We start from the raw sequence: 17,635 nt of genomic DNA, 5'->3' as shown, positions 1-17,635 counted from the left end.
GAGCCCTCAGGTGGTGACTTACCTGTTCCTAAAGTAGTACTGATTTTCTATAATCGACGCCCGACCTTGCAGCCGGGCTAACGTGGCCATAGCCGCTCCGCCCGGCGTTTCTGTCTGGTGTTACTATCGGTCTCCAAGGCAACGGGACTAAACCATAACGTTGGTCCTGGGGGTTTGAATTTAGGTCACTCCTCTTTTTCCACCTTGTTTCAGTTTCCGGCATACTACAGCGCGAATTAACAACTTTTTGCGCAGCTTCCAGTTTGAGTGATGGACCGCTCTCTCTTCTGTGAGAAAAACGGGGGTGCAGTAGAAGGGAGAGCGGGCGGGGAGGAGAGCTAATGGTTGTGCCTGGCATCCGGTTTCCGCCTCCTTTCTGCTTCCGGAAGCTCATCTCAAAATGCTGAACAGCTCTTCGGACTTGGCCAGTGCCCGGGTAGTGGGAGTCAGTTCTCGGGCCTGAGCCTAGAAGCCAGGCTCCTGGGTGTCGTTAATGTTCGGGGCCGCCGGGCGCCAACCGATCGGAGCTCCAGCCGCCGGGAACAGCTGGTGAGGCTGGTGGCCCTGGGAGGGGAGAGCTGGAAAGGGTGTGATGGCCGGAGGCCGCTGGACCCGGAATGGAAAGGGGAGGGAGTAGTGATGGGTTATCTGGAGGCATCCAGGCCTTGCTGTCATTCGTGCCTGGGCTGGACGCAGTTTGAGGGAGGCGCTGAGGTGTGTGCTAAAGGTTTGCGAAGGACTATAGTAAACGCTTGTTGATGGCTTGGCTAAGACTCTACGATATTTTAGGAGTAAAGCCTGTACTCCAGGAGCAGTTCATTTCCCCCATAATTTTTGAGAAGACTAAAGATAGGAAAAAATTGTCATAATCCAGACCGTATTCCCCCACTCCCCTTTTAAAATTTGCCAGTTTATTTATACTAATGCCCGCCCCCCTTCCCTTCTAGTTTATACTAATGTCGTGGAAGACCAAATCCTAGAAATCCAGAGTTCTGGAAGTCTTTTTTTTTTTTTTTGGAGGAGGAGGAGGAGGTAATCTACCTGTTTTTACCGACCTATTCTAGTTCAAATGAAATGGTGTTCCCTAAGAACTCTAAAACATGAAGGCCAGAATTAGGTTTGATATTGGGAATGTTTGTAATACATCACCAGTGACACTTTAGAATAATATATTGCTTTCACTTTTCCTAAGTTAATACACTTTAACCTTATAACATCCCTCTCATAGCAGATTATTACAGATACAGAATATCTAAGTGACATGTGCATAGTTGCCCTGTACATTGTACTCATAGAGCTAGAAATTGGTTTATTGGACTTCTTGTTTAAAACTCTGCAATATTGAATGTCATTTTACTCTCAAGCCCTTTTCCTCCAAGCATACAAAAGAAACCAGTGAAGCAAACAAGCAGATTCCCCAATTAATCCTCAAAGTTTTGAATAACAATTGAAATGTGGCTGAAAAGTGCATGTCCATGCCTAGATTCTGCAGAAACTGAGAACATGGGCAATACTAGTAGTCTGTCATCTCCAAGAACAATTTTGCATCACCTGTCACTGAAAAGCTAAAGGAATATCTTGTCCCCCAAATTTTGAAATTGATCAGATCATTCTGTAGTTCATTTTATGATGAATATAGGTTTGGTTATGCTATTTTGAAATTCTCACATTTCCCAGTGAGTAAATCTGGGAGCACTTTTTTTAAATGAGATTATTTTTTTTAAATGGTGATGTAATTAACATAAAATAAGATGCTTGTTTGTAACTGTTTGATTAGTTTTGGCAATTGTATATACTTGTGTAACCACCACAGAAAACCAGATATGGGAAATTTCCAAGACCCAAGAGAGATCCTTTCAAGAGTACCTTTCTTAATGTTTCACCATTCAATATCTTGTTAAAAGAGGAAGAAAAAAATGTGCTCTGTAAATTGGTCTGCTCTTGACTTGTAAATTGGGTGATTAGTTAAAAAAAAATATGACTCAACTTCTTCCTTTCCCACCTTAAAAAACCCAAGGGGTCCTTATCCAAGCTTTTAGGGGATTGGTCCAGGAGCTTGAATTGAAAAAAAATCAACTTATTACTTTTATTTTCTTGACCTCTAACTAAAACCCAGCATTTTCTTCACTTATGAATTATGCAATAAATAAATTATGGTAGTATTCATATCACCTGACTGGCAAAGGAGTCCATGGAATAAAAATGTTTAAGAACCTCTGTTGTACCCAAATCATGGTTAGGTACCTCTTTATAGTTGAAATACTTCTTCATTTCTCTTTTAAGGAGCTATTCTCTTTTCACTTGTGGGGATAAAACTCATACTTTCTTGTGGCCCCAGAGTATAACACAGTGCCTGGCACTGTTATGTTTTTGAATAAAATTCTTAAAGTCATGTCTGCTTTGGCAGAATGAATATACAGAAATTTTTATTTTCTGTTTTATCAGCAGAACCATCTAGTCATTCAACATTTCTTAATAAAATTTTATTTTTCATTCATTGAGCAAACATCTACTGCACCATGGATATATGTTTATCTTGGCAATAAATTTGAGCACCACTGGGGATGCTATACTAAGTAGTTATTTGGTGCCAGCCTTTACAAACATAGAGCATTATTTCATGCAAATCTTTTACTGTAGGTTTACCATTATTTGCAGTTTACACATGGTGAAACAGAGGTAAAGATAGTTTAAATAACTTGCCCAATTTTCATATTTGCAGTATAATTCCAGTATAGTATACCTAAAGAAAATTCTCTGATGTACCATTATGATGTACTGCCTATGTTTCTGAATATGATACAATCTCCCAAAGAATTTATAAGCTAGAAAGTATTTGCTTATCATCCTGGAGGTCCTGACTTACCAATTCCCATCCTAACTTCAACCTTTTTTCTAATTTATAGAATGGGTTTTCAATTTTTAGGCACCAAATTGGTAAATGTGGATATCTTTTTTTTTTCAATTTTATTGATGCATATTAATAAAGCATAAATCCATCCCAAGAGTACAATTAATGGTATTTGGTGTAATCACATATTTGTGCATTCATCACCCCAATCACTCCCCAAGCACTTTTATTATTCAAATAATAATGAGCCAAAAAGAAACAAGCAAACAAAACTCATCACCTCTCGATCTCTCTATGCCTTGCAATTCTTTTTCCTTCTCTAATTCATTTGTATTTATATTTTATAAAATATAAATTTGATTTATATTTTTGCAATATCACCCATTTTTATGTTTTACATGATGTTTTACTATCTTATACAGTTCCACGTTACAGTTTTTAGCTAGTAATATACATGACTTTAGACTTTCCTAACTACTGTCCTACCCAAACAATAGCACTGCTAGTTACAAACTACTAATTTCCAAAGATTTACAAACAAACTTTTTAGCAATTCTGCACAGATTAACCCTCAGCTTTCCATTTTCTATCCTATTTTCTGGTGACCTATAGTCTATTAACTCCATGAGTTTACACAATATAGTTCATAATAGGGCAGTCATACAGTATTTGTCCTTTTGTGTCTGGCCTGTTTCACTCAACATAATGTCCTCCAGGTTCATCCATGTTGTCATATGCTTCACAACTTCATTTCTTCTTACTGCTGTATAATATTCCATAGTGTGTATATACCACAATTGGTTTATTCATTCATCAGTTAATGGATATGTAGGTTGTTTCCACCTTCTGCCAATCATGAATAATTGGGTAGCTTTTTAAAATCTGTGTTATAAAATTGTTGAAAAAATACAACTGGCATTTTATTTTATTATCAATGAGCCTAAGGGAGGGAAAATGGCCTTACACAATTAAATAACAAAGATCCCTTGATTTGTGTGTGTGTGTCAGGATTGAATTTATTTTCTGTACAAGTAAGGCTTTTAAGTTGTTAATGTTATGTTTTTATAATAATAAATCATGACTGAGAGGTCTACATCCCCATTCTGCCATTACTCACATACATTTTTGAAAATAGACTCCAAAAATTATGTCTTTATACTTTTAATCTTAATCTCTATTTTAACATTTTATTCATTTGATTGACAATCACACTTAGAATTTAGGTACACTTTTCTTTATTGTCTTTGGCCTTATTAGTGATTTATTTTTGAAATCAGGTTCTGGTTTCTTTGAAAGATTTTAAAGAGTAAAGTAAATTATACATTAAATGTAGGGAAGGGAGTGGTGACTAACACTCTTGCTCAAATCACTTCACTTTAAAAGGAGAATCTATGTTTTAGAAAAGTGAAGAAGGTAATTTTATCAGGTTCTGGATGATAAATAATAGTCTTTGATTTCTTTTTCCTTAACTAAATGTTTGGTAGCTTTAGTTATTTACCATGTAGTTCCCTCTGTAAGGTTTATGTTTTTTTTTGTTGTTGCTGTTTGTTTTTTTGTTTAATGAACTTTTTGGGTTTATTCAATAGACACATATATGGTATGTAGTTATTTTTATCAGCATTCCAGCGAGAAAATTCTTCCTGACCAGTTTTTCTATATGCACTGTATTTTTTCTTCTTTGAACCTGAGTTACTACGAAGAAAGGCCTTAGGAAGTAATAGTCATTGACAAAGCAGTTAAATGTGGACAAGGAAGGGATCTGTGTTCTGGGCTTTCTTGGGCTCTCTTCACCCCTGCTTGCCCACCTGTGTGTAGCACATTGTTAATTGCCATTTAAGACCTTGTGGGCTGTCTGTCCAGCCTCAGACCTTTAGGGAGAAGTGCGTATTAAGTTAGAATAAAGGCAGTGGCCTGATCCTTCTTCCTTGAACCAAAAACATTTTAAAGGAAATCCTAAACTCAATTCGATGTTTTACACATTTAATTGATCATCCTCTCTCTCAAACTACGTGTTTTGGAAGGCTGCTTCTGAATCGATTAGGGCCTGGACTTAAGGAAACCAAGAAGAGCAATTCACTCATTTTACTGGATGTTTAATATTCCCTAGAAGACAAACAAACTTGACTTTTGGCCAAAAATTTTTAACAAAAAGAGGCATACCATTGTAGTAGAGACATAAAGTGGAATGTTATTCAGCCATAAAAAGGAATGAAGTGCTGATGCATGCTACAACATGAATGGGCCTTAGAAACATACTGAGTGAAAGAAGCCAGACACAAAAAGCCACATGTTGTATGATTCTATTTATGGGAAATATCTAGAGTAGGTAAATCCATAGAAACAGATAGGAGATTGGTTTTTGCCAGGGCTGAGGGTAGAGATACTGGGGAGTAACTTCTTAATGGTTATGGAGTTGCATTGTGGGGTGATGAAAATGTTTGGGAACGATATAAAAGTAGTGCACAACATTGTGAATATACTACATGTTACTAAAAAAATACTGGAACTTACTTTAAAAAATAAAGCAGGTGTTTTTTTTAAATGGCATGTCACCGTTGGAATGATCGTACATTTTATATTGCTCAGCATAACTCTAATACCACTTGAAAAAACAAAGTGCTTATCTGCTCAAGTCATTTGCTTTTGCAAAATCCAACGTTATATAGAGAGTAAAAGTATAATGTTATTTTGTGGCATTCTGTTCATTTGCACTGTTTTATGAAAGCTATGAGTGAACTGTTGTCTTAGACATTATACCCAATGCTGTTTCTGAAAGATTTCATTTCTAAGTGAATTCTAAATGTAGATAAATTATTTAATATATATGAATATAGAAATTTCCAATTAGCTCAGTGGCAGTTCACTGAATTTTGCTTTAATTCAAACAGTAAAATCAGTAAGGACAGATTTTTATACAGAAAATTCTATATTTCCACATGTCCTCTCTAATAGGAAAGATCTTATTTAAGAAAATGTCTTTGGGATAAAATGTTTCACCACAATGGTTTTCTTCTGATGCTTTAATATAACTACCAAGGCAAATGAAATAATGAAAATAATGAATTGTTCATCATGTGATGGTCTCTGATGACTTTATTTCTGTGAAGTCAGTTGATGCCACTTTTATTTGAGAGATATTAGTGAATCAGCTTGATATGAACTGATTGTAGTATTACTGGCCCATTAACAGGGGCTTGGGGGAGAAGTGACTTGAAGTTGAAAATACATTATATGTAAGTATTATTCATGTATTTTTCTTGGTATTTAGAGAGTTTTTATAAGTAGTTTTTTAATTGGTTCAATTTTGAGAGAGACAATAGTCTTCTAGTTAAAATAATTTTAAAATCTATATTTTCTCTTGAGAGAAATAGGATTTAAAATTTAATAAGGCTGGCACAATTTTAATGATTTGAAATTTTGCTTTTGTTCTTTGTAATCTTATTGGTTATATTTTGTTGAACTGTATTATTAATAATTACAGCAGTACTTTTTTAAACAAAATCAATTTAACAGTAGATTTCAATTGATTGGATGGGATGTTACCCTTTTTTAAAAAAATTTAAGACCATCAAGTTTTCTCTTCAGAAATAAATTATAGATTTTGTAACTGTCAAAATAAATTTCAGTTTTAGTTGGAAAATAAACTCATGAATTGAGTTAATTTCATGTTAACTAGCTATTTACCCATTGATAAGTGAACTCTCTTGTCAAAAAGTAAGTTATACCAGACCCAAGTGTTAACAGAGTCATCTTTTAGACAAAAAGATTCTCATTTCACTTCAGGTTATCCTGACTTCAAGTGAATTTTTTCAATGATCAAATATTGTATTCACATATAATAGCTTTTTCAGACTACGTTTCTTCCAGAGAAATAGTGTTAAAGGGAAAGGACATAGCAGTCATTGAATTACAGGGAAAACAAAAAGGCAGTTTTTAGCTTATAGGAAATGTAGAAATGATCCATTTTGCAAATGATTGTGGTCAGAGTTGTAGCCCTGTTTGGTTCAGTGCTAATTCCTATGTGATGTATATTTCTCTTAATCAAATGCAGAGTTCTGAAAACTGAGTAAAATATGGAGCCCTTTTAAAGGATAAAAGATATCTCAGCCCTCCAGAGTTTATTTAAAAGATATATTTGGATTGTCAGGTTTCTGAAATACGTGTATATGTGTAAGCTTTTTGTTTATGCATTTAAAATGCCAACAGAGATAGATCTGGAAATTACAAACACACATTAATTCTTTGAACTCAATTCACTTGGTGGTTATGCAGGTTTCCCACCCTTTTTTTCTATTCAAAAGAATGTAAAACCTGACTATGCATGATTTGACTTTTATGCAAATGTCTATTACATATGTCTCAACTCAATTAAAGAGTACTGGTTGGTGCTAAATCAATCAAAAACAAAAATGCAAACAGGATACTGGAATTGTGTAGCTGTTCTAGGCTGTCATTGGGTAAGCATGTGGACTCTGCAGCCAGGTTGCCAGAGTTTGAATCCTGTCTCCACCACTTCCTAGATGTGTCACAGGTGGGCAAATTGGTTTAATCTCTCTGTCTCTCTGTGCTTTTTTATCTACTCATGTTATAGGATCATTGTATGAGAATTAAGTGAGGTGATATATAAAAAACGTTTAGAAATGGGCCTGACACATAGTAAGCACTCAACTGTTAGAAGCTATATATGTGTATCATATTTTAAATGGTAAATCCAGTTGAATCATGATGTGTTTGTTTTTGGATTATTATTGAAATGAAAAATACTTGATAAGTTATTTTAAAGAACCTGCAGATGCCTGAGATTAATCGACTACAAAGACTATCGACTAGGGGGTCGATAAACTGTAGCCTGCCATCAACTGCTTTTATATATAAAATTTTATTGGAACACAGCCACGCCCATTCACTCATGTATTGACTCTGGCTGCTTTGGCTCTACAGTGGCAAAACCTAAAATATTTACCATCTGGCACTGTACAGTGAAAAGTGCCTCTCCTTGGCATATAGACTCTAGAAACTGGATAGGCTTCTTTAGGACTATTGAGAATACTTTGATCACTAGATGCTCCTAGAACTCAATTTGATGGTACAAGGTCTTCATAGGAACGGTAAAAATCTGAATTATCTATGATATTTAAAAAGTGAAAACAGATGCCTTGGCCCTATATCACACCAACTGATTTAGAGTCTTTGGGTTTTGAAAAGACTGATAGAATTTATAAAAGTTCACATAGGGTTGCTGACAGATGCCCTTGCTAACTAGTGGATGATCTACTCACTGGTAATATAGTCCAATCTTCTTTAAAAAAAAGAAAAAAAAAGCCTAAGATACATTTTTATTTTCATTTTTTTATTTTTAGGAGGTTCCAGGGATTGAACCTGGGACTTTGCACATGTGAAAGCGGGTGCTCAAGCACTGAGTTATACCCGCTCCCCTAAGATACTGTTTTAGAAATCAGTTGTAAGAAAAATGATGGGCCAGTTTAGACAGTGAGGCTCCAGTGTGAAAGTGAACATAGTTTCTGTTTCATTGGGACCTAAGATTAGTGTGATCTATTTATGTACTGTTTGGTTAAACTTTTCACACATACTACAGATCTTGAAAGTACCTTGACTGCCTTTTTGTCTACCTGGCAGATTGTGGCATGGGGCATTGTCTGGGTACAGCATGTGGCAAATTGAAGATTTCATGCTTCCTTCTTCATTTATAAATTAGTGGAGGGGACTGAGAAAGTTATCTCTGTATCAGTGAGAAACTTCCTATGGCAAAAGGGCAGAAGTAGATTAGGGAGCAGTGATTTAAGCAGAAAGGAACTTTTCCATAATTACACAGTAAAAATATAAAAATACTGCGCTCTTTCATTGCCGATATTGTGCTTAATCTATCTTGAAATAATTTCTATGTTGTTTAATAAAAATTTATATAAGAAGAAAAGTCTTAAAAATAAGTCAGAATATCTCAGACTGTAATATCTTGATAGGCAAATTAAATAGCTTTTAACTACTTGTTTGTAATGACTGTTAATTTAGTCAATTTTAGAGTGAAATGTCTGCTGTAGAAATCTAATTTAACACTATTTCCTTTTCTTTTCTTTTTTTTCTTTCTGTAAAATATGTAGGCATTTCAGTAGAACCATGGAGGAACTGGTTCATGATCTTGTCTCAGCACTGGAGGAGAGCTCAGAGCAAGCTCGAGGTGGATTTGCAGAAACAGGAGAACATTCTCGAAGTATATCATGCCCTCTGAAACGCCAAGCAAGGAAGAGGAGAGGGAGAAAACGGAGGTCGTATAATGTTCATCACTCATGGGAGACTGGTCACTGCCTAAGTGAAGGTTCTGATTCTAGTTTGGAAGAACCAAGCAAGGACTATAGAGAGAATCACAATAATAATAAAAAAGATCATAGTGACTCTGATGACCAAATGTTAGTGGCAAAGCGCAGGCCATCATCAAACTTAAATAATAATGTTCGAGGGAAACGACCTCTATGGCACGAGTCTGATCTTGCCATGGACAACCTTGGGAACAGAACTCTACGCAGGAGGAGAAAAGTAAAACGGATGGCAGTAGATCTACCACAGGACATCTCTAACAAATGGACAAAGACCCAGTCGCTTGAAGGTTGTAGGGATCAAGACATGGACAGTGAAAGAGCTTACCAATATCAAGAGTTTACCAAGAACAAAGTCAAAAAGAGGAAATTGAAAATAATTAGACAAGGACCAAAAATCCAAGATGAAGGAGTGGTTTTAGAAAGTGAGGAAATTAGCCAGACCAATAAGGACAAAATGGAATATGAGGAGCAAAAAGTCTCAGATGAGCTCATGAGTGAAAGGTGACTTTTATATTCTCTAAATATATAAATGTTTATCTCCAGTGTTTATGGTTGACTGTGTTTTGTATATTAATCTATCCTATTTTAAAATAATTGGTAGAGGTATCACTGTTTAGCTATGGTTGTTTTTCCTTATAGTTTATGGTGTTTAACACAAAGCAGAATTATTCAGTTTGCAGCAAGTCTTTTGTTTGTGTTATAATGACTTAATTTTTTGCTACAAAAAGAAAAGGGAATGATTTTCAGCAGGAAAGAATGAGCTTTGAATAACTGCTTGTTCGTAACACTTAGAATTGGTTATGTAATTATTTACTTGTTTAATTATGGAGCTTCAGCCCTTGATGCCTTTTCGGGCATAGTGATTCATCAATCTGTTTTCGTAAGAATCAAAAGATTATGATCATCTCCACTTTTGTGTGGCTTAGATATTTTTAAAAAGTTCATAGCTTGCTAGGATTTTTGATCATTTATGAATCGTAAAACCTAATATACAGAGGCAGTGATCCTTTGGCAAGGGGGTTTAATCTATCTCTTCTAGAAAGCAGGTATACCACAGTGATAATTGTTAAGGACTGTTTTGACAGCCTGAAAAGGTAAGTGATCATTTTTCTTTTGCAAAAAATGATGCAACTTGTAGGAAATGAGAAGATGTTGACAGTCTTATCCTTTTCAATGTTTGGCCTTAAAATGAAATGTAGGGGGAGTAGATGTAGCTCAGTGGTTGAGCACCTGTCCCCCACATATGAGCACCTGGTTTTTCCAAAAAAACAAACAAAACAAACAACCAAATGTAGAACTGTGTGTAGAACTATGAGCCAGAAGAAAACATTCCTTATAAATGGTCTGGAAAGAGGGTTTGATTTTTAATTTGTACGGTCGGCATCATTTTGGTCATGTGCATTTTGAGCTATGGCTCTTTTTTTTTTTTCCCCCTTATAAATAAAATTTCAGAGACAAGTGGTAGGACCTAGCAAGTTTATAGAATGGATGGACCTTTTCAGAGAGATGGTTTGCTATTTATCTAACTTTTCTAAAGAAGTAAAAATTTCTTGAAGTGAAAAAAAAAAAACACCAAAAACTGTGTTTCAGAAAAACTTTGAAAAGTTTCTGCTATCTACTTGGGCCATTGTGACTGAGATCCACTCAGGCCAACTGCAAGTAATTATCATGCTTAATTGCTGGGAGAGAGGGAAGAGTATGCCCCAGTGGAGATAACATACTCAGTTCTGGATTATTCACAGATAGATTACCTGCTTTCTGGATTGATTGTGCAAACCCCTCCTCTCTTTTTGATGCTTGCCTTTATTGATCTGCTTCTTAGGAGGTCTACCCTGGAATGGAAATGAGATGAAACTCCCATCATTAATTTCTTTTCATTGTAAAAACTATTTGAGTATCTACTAGGTATGATCAGGCCACCCTGCAGTCAACAGCTCAGGTATACGTTTTTAAAGAGGATGTTTTCACTGTTGAATAAATTTTAAAAACTATTTCCCTGATTTTTAACTTACCTATGTAGTTATTTTCTGCTTTCACTTAAGGGTTAAGTGCAGATTCCTTCTGTGGGAAGATTGATAAAGGTTTAAGGTAGACTTAAATGTGTTTTTTCAATCTACTTTGAAAACTTTCCTACTATAAAAAAAAATTAGGTCTTTACTTGGAGCTGTTTTATATATAAAAAAAATTTCACTCTGTGTGTTTGTATGTCAGATTTAACAAACATTTGAGTAACTACTATTTACTCTTCACTTGTAGTACTGAGACTAAGACAGACTGTTCTCAGTGGCCTCATAGCTTGAAATATCCAAACAAGCAAATGATGAAAATATAACATGCTGAATAGAAGGTGCTGGTGTGGGAAGGCCTCACCCAAAGCTGTGATTTAAAAGCAAGAGCTAAGACTTTTTCAGGTATTAGGGGAGAGAAGTGGAGGGAGGGAAATGTCTTTCGTAGGTAGAGGTAACACCTCCTGCAAAGAAAGGCCTGGATTGTGAAGTAAGTGTGGTATATGTGGGGAAGTTTATGTAGTGGCTTATTATTAGAGTATCAGTTTAGAGCTAAGGCTACAGTGGAAAGCATATTTTAAAGGTCTTGTGTGCCACGTTAAATAATTTGGATGTTATCACATAGGCAATGGGGAGTCAGTAAACAATTTTAAGCAGTGAAGAAACCAAATTACATTTACATTTTATCAAGATTAAGTGATCTTGACACCAGTGTTTGGCACTGACCTTTAGCCCATTCCTAAGTAGGAGGTGAATTATGTCAGCGATAATAGAGAAGAAAGGAGAGGAATTTTAAGAATTAGAATCAATGGGAGGTTCATTGATTGTATTTGGGAGGATAAATCAGAAAGATCACTCTTTGGATGATGCCCAGGTATCAAACATAGAAAATATAGGAAATGGACAGATGGAGCAGGGGATTGAGATTAGTGTACACACATTTATTCAACAAATATTAGTGGAATATATTCTAATTCAATAACTGCTATGAAAGTCATTAAAAAAAAAGTAGGAAGAGGTATCACTGGAAATAACCGTAATAACCATCAGCTACTGGAAATGAAAAGCCTTGCTTTTATTAAAAAAATATGTATATATACTTGTAAAAATCTCTCAAAGTAAGATCCTTGTCATTATGGACTGTGAGAACTGGTCTTAGGAAGGAAATCCTGATTTCCTTCTATCATTAAGAGTATGAGCAGGTGGAGAGGGAGTTGTGGGGGAGATGAGCATGCCCTGTGAGAAAGAGCATAAGCACAGGGACCAGAGATGGAGATGGGAGGAATCTGATGGGAACCCACTCATAAATAGCCTTGAAATCTAAATTTAATCCACTGGTGTGAGGAAGTAGTATTAGCTTTTTAAGTAAAGGACTGTCTTTTTAGAAGTTCACACACATATATATATATAAGTATGCATATATGTGTATACTTATTTTTCCTTTAGAATACATTTATAAATATGAAAGAAAGAGAAAACTATTTCTTTGACAGTAGCTTTACATTTGCAGAAAAGTTGCAAAGATAGTGCAGAGTTCCTGTTTACCCAGTTCTTATATGCCCTATATCTACTTTCCCCTATTGTTAACATCTATTTTTAATTTTTTAATTTTTTAGGGGTTACTGGGGATTGAACCGTGGACCTCACGAATGCTGCAAAGCAGGCTGAGCCATGCCCACTCCACATTAAATTGCTGTCGTAAATTAATCACACCTAGTGAACCAATATTGATATATTATTATTAACTAAAGTCCATAGTTTATTTCGATTTCCTTTGTGTTTCCATCCAGGATATCATACTACATTTAGTAAGCAAGTAATGTCTTGAAAAAAATTAATCTGGCTGTGTGTAGAATAGGTTAGAGAGGGGGTATTTCTGAACTCAAATTAGATGATCATTATCTAAAAAAGAAGTGACACATAGACTCCCAATCCTTTATTTTCACATCTAAAAAGCTCTGAAAAACTAATTCATTTGTGGCCAGACCTAACCTGACCTTTTGAGAGGCAATATGGCAACTTAATGTGACTGTTATCTATTTAATTGAAAATATATTTTAATATATTTGATTATGGAGTGCTATCCCCAACCCCAGAGGCATTTTAGAATATACCTTTCCAAAATTTGAAAGATCCTGAATTTTGAAATATACATGGCCTCAAGGATTTCAGAAAAGGAATGTGGTCCAAGGCAGGTATGATGAGGCTCTTTCTTAGAGCTGTGTTTATGTGCGCAGGCAGGTAGCACTACTGAATCACAGAAGAGAAAAATTAGTTTGTGTGGCTAAATAGCAGAAAGATAAAATTTCTTAATTGTTTCTAATATTCTTATTTTTTTCTTTTTGGATCTTTTGTGTGTGTGTGTGAAAACACTATTCTTATTTTTTATTTTTTAGAAGATACTTAGATTACGTAAATGTTACATAAAAACTGTAGGGGATTCCCATATGCCCCACTCCCTACCCCTCCCACACTTTCTTACATTAACAACATCTTTCATTAGTGTGGTACATTTGTTACAATTGATGAACACTTATTATAACATTGACACTAAGTGTGGATTATAGTTTACATTATAGTTTAAACTCTCTCCCACACATTTTTATAAGTTATGACGAGATTTATAATGGCCTTTATCTGCAACATCATTCAGGACAAATCCAGTATCCTGAAGATGCCATCATATTAAACCTATTTTTTTTTTTTTAAGATACTTAAGTGACATAAATGTTACATAAAAAATATAGGGAATTCCCATATGCCCCGCTCCCCACACCTCCTGCATTTTCCCACATTAACAACATCCTTCATTATTGTGGTACACTTATTGCAATTGATGAACACATTTTGTAGCATTGGCACTAAGCATGGGTCAAAGTTTACATTGTAGTTTACGTTCTCTTCCTCCCAGTTCTGTCAGGTATGGCAGATATATAATGGCCTGTATCTGTCACTGCAATGTTATTCAGAACAATTCCCAAGTTCTGAAAATGCCCCTGTATTATACCTGTTTTTCCTTCTCCCTGCCCTCAGAATCTCCAGTGGCCACTGCCTCCACATCAATGATATAATTGTTTTTAATACTCTTAATGTCACTATGAATAGACGAGCATATTTGTTTAGAAATAAGAAAATACAGATGTGATGTTCTTAGAAAATATTATTTTCTTACATTAACAATTGTGTAGTATAGGGAGCTTCATTCAGTCACCTAATTCAGAAATTCTTGGAAGAATATGTGTCTTAACGAATTCTTATACTTTTCATTAATTTTCTTTTAAGTCAAACAAAAACTGAAAATGATATTTTGTGTTCCAAAATATATGTAGATTTAGAGCTCATCTATGATTTTAAACACCCTCAATAATTTAAATATTTTTTAAACAGGTTAGGATGCTTTCTTTTTTCTTTTTTTATGAGTCAGAGTTCTACATGTTTATGAAAAAATATTTAATTAAAAAAGACTCAGAGTGGATGTGGCTCAAGCGGTTGAACACTTGCTTCCCACATGAGAGGCCCCAGGTTTGGTACTTCACCAAAAAGAAAAATCACCTTGGGGCAATTGTTTAAAATTGTTTAAAATTAAGAATTACACTAAAAAGAAAGTGCATGAAAATTTTTAAAGGCCATTACTCAATTTTCTTTAGAAACCAAAAACTCATGATCTTGTTCTCTTGGTATTTTTAACCAAATAGATGATCATAACAAGCACTGCTTCTATCACTATTCATTGTGACAGTTTGTGCATGTCAGTTGAGTAGCTATTTGTTTTCATTTGTATGTTAAATCTGACTCTGCATCATACTCTAAAACTTCTGGTGGGAATTAATGAGAGCCTGTGTTCTTTTTACACCCCCACCCCTTAGTACTGGTCATATTCAGTTTTCTGTTCAGAGTGACCTTAACTTTGACTTAATGGATTATCATTGTTGTGAACTTTTTCTTCCTTGCTGAGTAATAGAGTTGTTGTGAATTTGTAAGTAATGTCTTTTCCAGAATATTTGCAAATGTGGATATGAAAAGTAATTTCATCCCCAGGCCCTTGTATTTCATTTGTTGAAGAAAGACTTAGCCTGCTTTGATTGAGATTTTTCCCATTTTATTGAGCAGTGGTGTTCCTGCTCAAGCTGAATGGCAAGGCATAAGAAAGGAGCAGTGAGCATTTGATGAAAGCAGATAATAAAATGCATCTATTGTGTCAGCACCTCGTTGCAGTCACATCTGGCTTACTGTCAGGGTCCCATTAGATTCCTGTGGTTTTATGTGCCAAAAATAATATGCTCTGTAGTTAATGGAACCAGGATATTTGCAGTTTGATTAAAAAAAATCATCTTATTTTCTTTCAGATCTTTGTCAAGCTTAAGTTCCATCTCTGAGCTGCCATGCCTTTAAAATTTTACGACTGAGAGATCAATTGTTCTTTTGATCTGTTTCTTTCTTTCTCCTATTACAGTGATTCCAGCAGTCTCAGCAGCACTGATGCCGGTTTGTTTACCAATGATGAGGGAAGACAAGGTACTGAAAGGTTATTTTTTTTCTCTCTTGGAATCAACCCCTTCATTTTTAAATTGTGTTTATTACGAGTTGATCACTGCAATCCCTTTACCTTGCACATACAATGTAGTGGGCTGGGATTTAGTATTGTAGCTGGCTTTTTACATGCTAGGAAAGGTGTCCTCTCCTCATGACCTAAAAAGATTAAATCCTTTGATTCTCTCCAATAGCTGGTATGTGGAGCTAATACTAGTAAGGAAGATTATCTTCCTTGAGAAAGTTTTACATACGTCACTCTTGAATTTGGTCCTTTTAGCAAGTTCCCCAACACTGGTTCTCATTCTCTACTTGATTCCAAGTGTATTTAAAACTGTTTAAACATTAATGAAGGTAGATTTGCAAGTCATTTGTCATTAGATGATTTTCATGAATTCAAAATTGTGAACTGTTAAAACAAATATCCTATAACTTAGATCTTTTTCATCTTCAGATTTTCAGAAGCTTTTCACAAAATCTTTTGATGCTACCTATTCTGGAAGAAAGTGTGAAAGCTTTAATAAAAGGACAGGAAACATATATAAAATTCTTCTCATAAACGTCATCTTCCTTTCTAGAGAATACTATAGAAGAGGACAGTAAGTTTTAAGGGAAAATGAAATGTATTTATCATTTTCCATTGTGAGGAGAATGTTTTAAGATGTTAAAATAAAGAACAGTGATAGCTGGCCCCTACCTTTTTTCTTAAACTTCATCCTCCTGGCAGTACCAGTAAAATAAACTAAATGAGCATTCTTTTTTGCTTACTTATAAGCCATTTGTCCTAGATAATTAGGTACGTAAATGTTTTAAAGGCTCTAGGCTTTTTAAAGTTGAAGTAGATTTTGCTGCATTATATTAGAACCTCCGGGCTGAGTTTGACTATCCTGGTAATACACTTAAACTTTTGTTAAAATGTAATTTTTTACCCTATATCCTATCTATAAACATTTTATTTGGTAATGCTATGAAATGAAAACCTTTGTTAAAAAAATAACTTTTGACAAGCCTTTTGATCTTTGAAAAGCGTTGGGTTGCTTAGAATAATGTTAGCATTTATTGTGAGCTTACTGTATTTTACATTACTTTTGTTGTATTTAATTTACTTTAATATCTTATTTAATTTGTAAAATAGCCTTGTGAGATTCCCATTCTCTTAGGAAATCTGAGTAAATGGGGTTGCATTAACTATCCTGGTGTTAAAAAACACTAGGATTCTAGTTGGTCTGTCTTGACTTCAGAGGCCAAGTTGTTCATCACAACAAAAAAAATTCACCTTACTTTACTATGATACTGTTGTCTCACTGGGTGTTAAGTTCTAGGGTAGTTTCAAGTGTCTCCCTCTATTCCCCAGTGCTAACACCCAATTTGTGAAACTTTAATATGACTCTTAGTGAAAGTTCTGATATTAAATCCTTTGAGTATTGTTCAGTTTTTGTTTTGTTTTTTAATTAACTTTTATGTAACCTCAATTAGACAAGCTGGTGTGTTTGGTTTTCAAATGCTTTAAATCTGTCACTACTCTTCATTTGAAATGCAGCTGTTTTCCATGAAACATTTCCAACTGAAGCTTAAGGTTTTTTTTGCTTGTTTGACTCTTAAAATATTGGTAGATTTTTTATTTTTGAAATCGCTTTCACTAACAGGAAAATATTTATAGCAATTGTGGTGAGCCTTGTAAGAAACAGGACTAGTAGTGGCTTCTAAGAATACAGAGAACACTTAATAAATCACAGATCATACTTGAAATTGCTATTTGTTTTTAATATTTAAAAGTCATCTGCCTTCTGTTTGTTTTTCTTTTTTGTCTCCTTATGCATTTAATTATTGTTCCTTTTTCAAAGAAAATAAAAATAATATTGTTAATTCACACTTAGGATGCATTTCCAGTTAAGCTTAAATATACCACTACG

At 34.8% G+C, this 17,635-nt stretch overlaps 2 protein-coding genes across 4 annotated transcripts in view; one reads left to right on the top strand and one right to left on the bottom strand.

Moving 5' to 3' along the window:
* SPATA17 (spermatogenesis associated 17) overlaps nucleotides 1–406 on the bottom strand; it is a 267,125-nt gene extending 266,719 nt beyond the window's left edge. Inside the window, exon 1 of the mRNA XM_004461695.4 lies at nucleotides 23–406. Within this exon, the coding sequence (XP_004461752.2) occupies nucleotides 23–90 (68 nt within the window). The 5' untranslated portion in view covers nucleotides 91–406. The remainder of the gene's footprint in view (nucleotides 1–22) is intronic.
* The window catches only part of GPATCH2 (G-patch domain containing 2), a 195,972-nt gene continuing 178,697 nt past the window's right edge, over nucleotides 361–17,635 (top strand). For all 3 annotated transcript variants that reach the window (XM_058275226.1, XM_023589730.2, XM_058275225.1), the window contains exons 1-3: nucleotides 361–549; nucleotides 8,971–9,687; nucleotides 15,646–15,707. In XM_058275226.1, coding sequence (XP_058131209.1) covers nucleotides 494–549; nucleotides 8,971–9,687; nucleotides 15,646–15,707 — 835 coding nt within the window. In that variant the 5' untranslated portion in view covers nucleotides 361–493. The remainder of the gene's footprint in view (nucleotides 550–8,970; nucleotides 9,688–15,645; nucleotides 15,708–17,635) is intronic.

Source organism: Dasypus novemcinctus, chromosome 13, assembly GCF_030445035.2.
Source record: "Dasypus novemcinctus isolate mDasNov1 chromosome 13, mDasNov1.1.hap2, whole genome shotgun sequence".
NCBI lineage: Eukaryota > Metazoa > Chordata > Mammalia > Cingulata > Dasypodidae > Dasypus > Dasypus novemcinctus.
The sequence above is the reverse complement of the archived record's forward strand: the minus strand, read 5'-3'. Positions and strand labels throughout refer to the sequence as shown.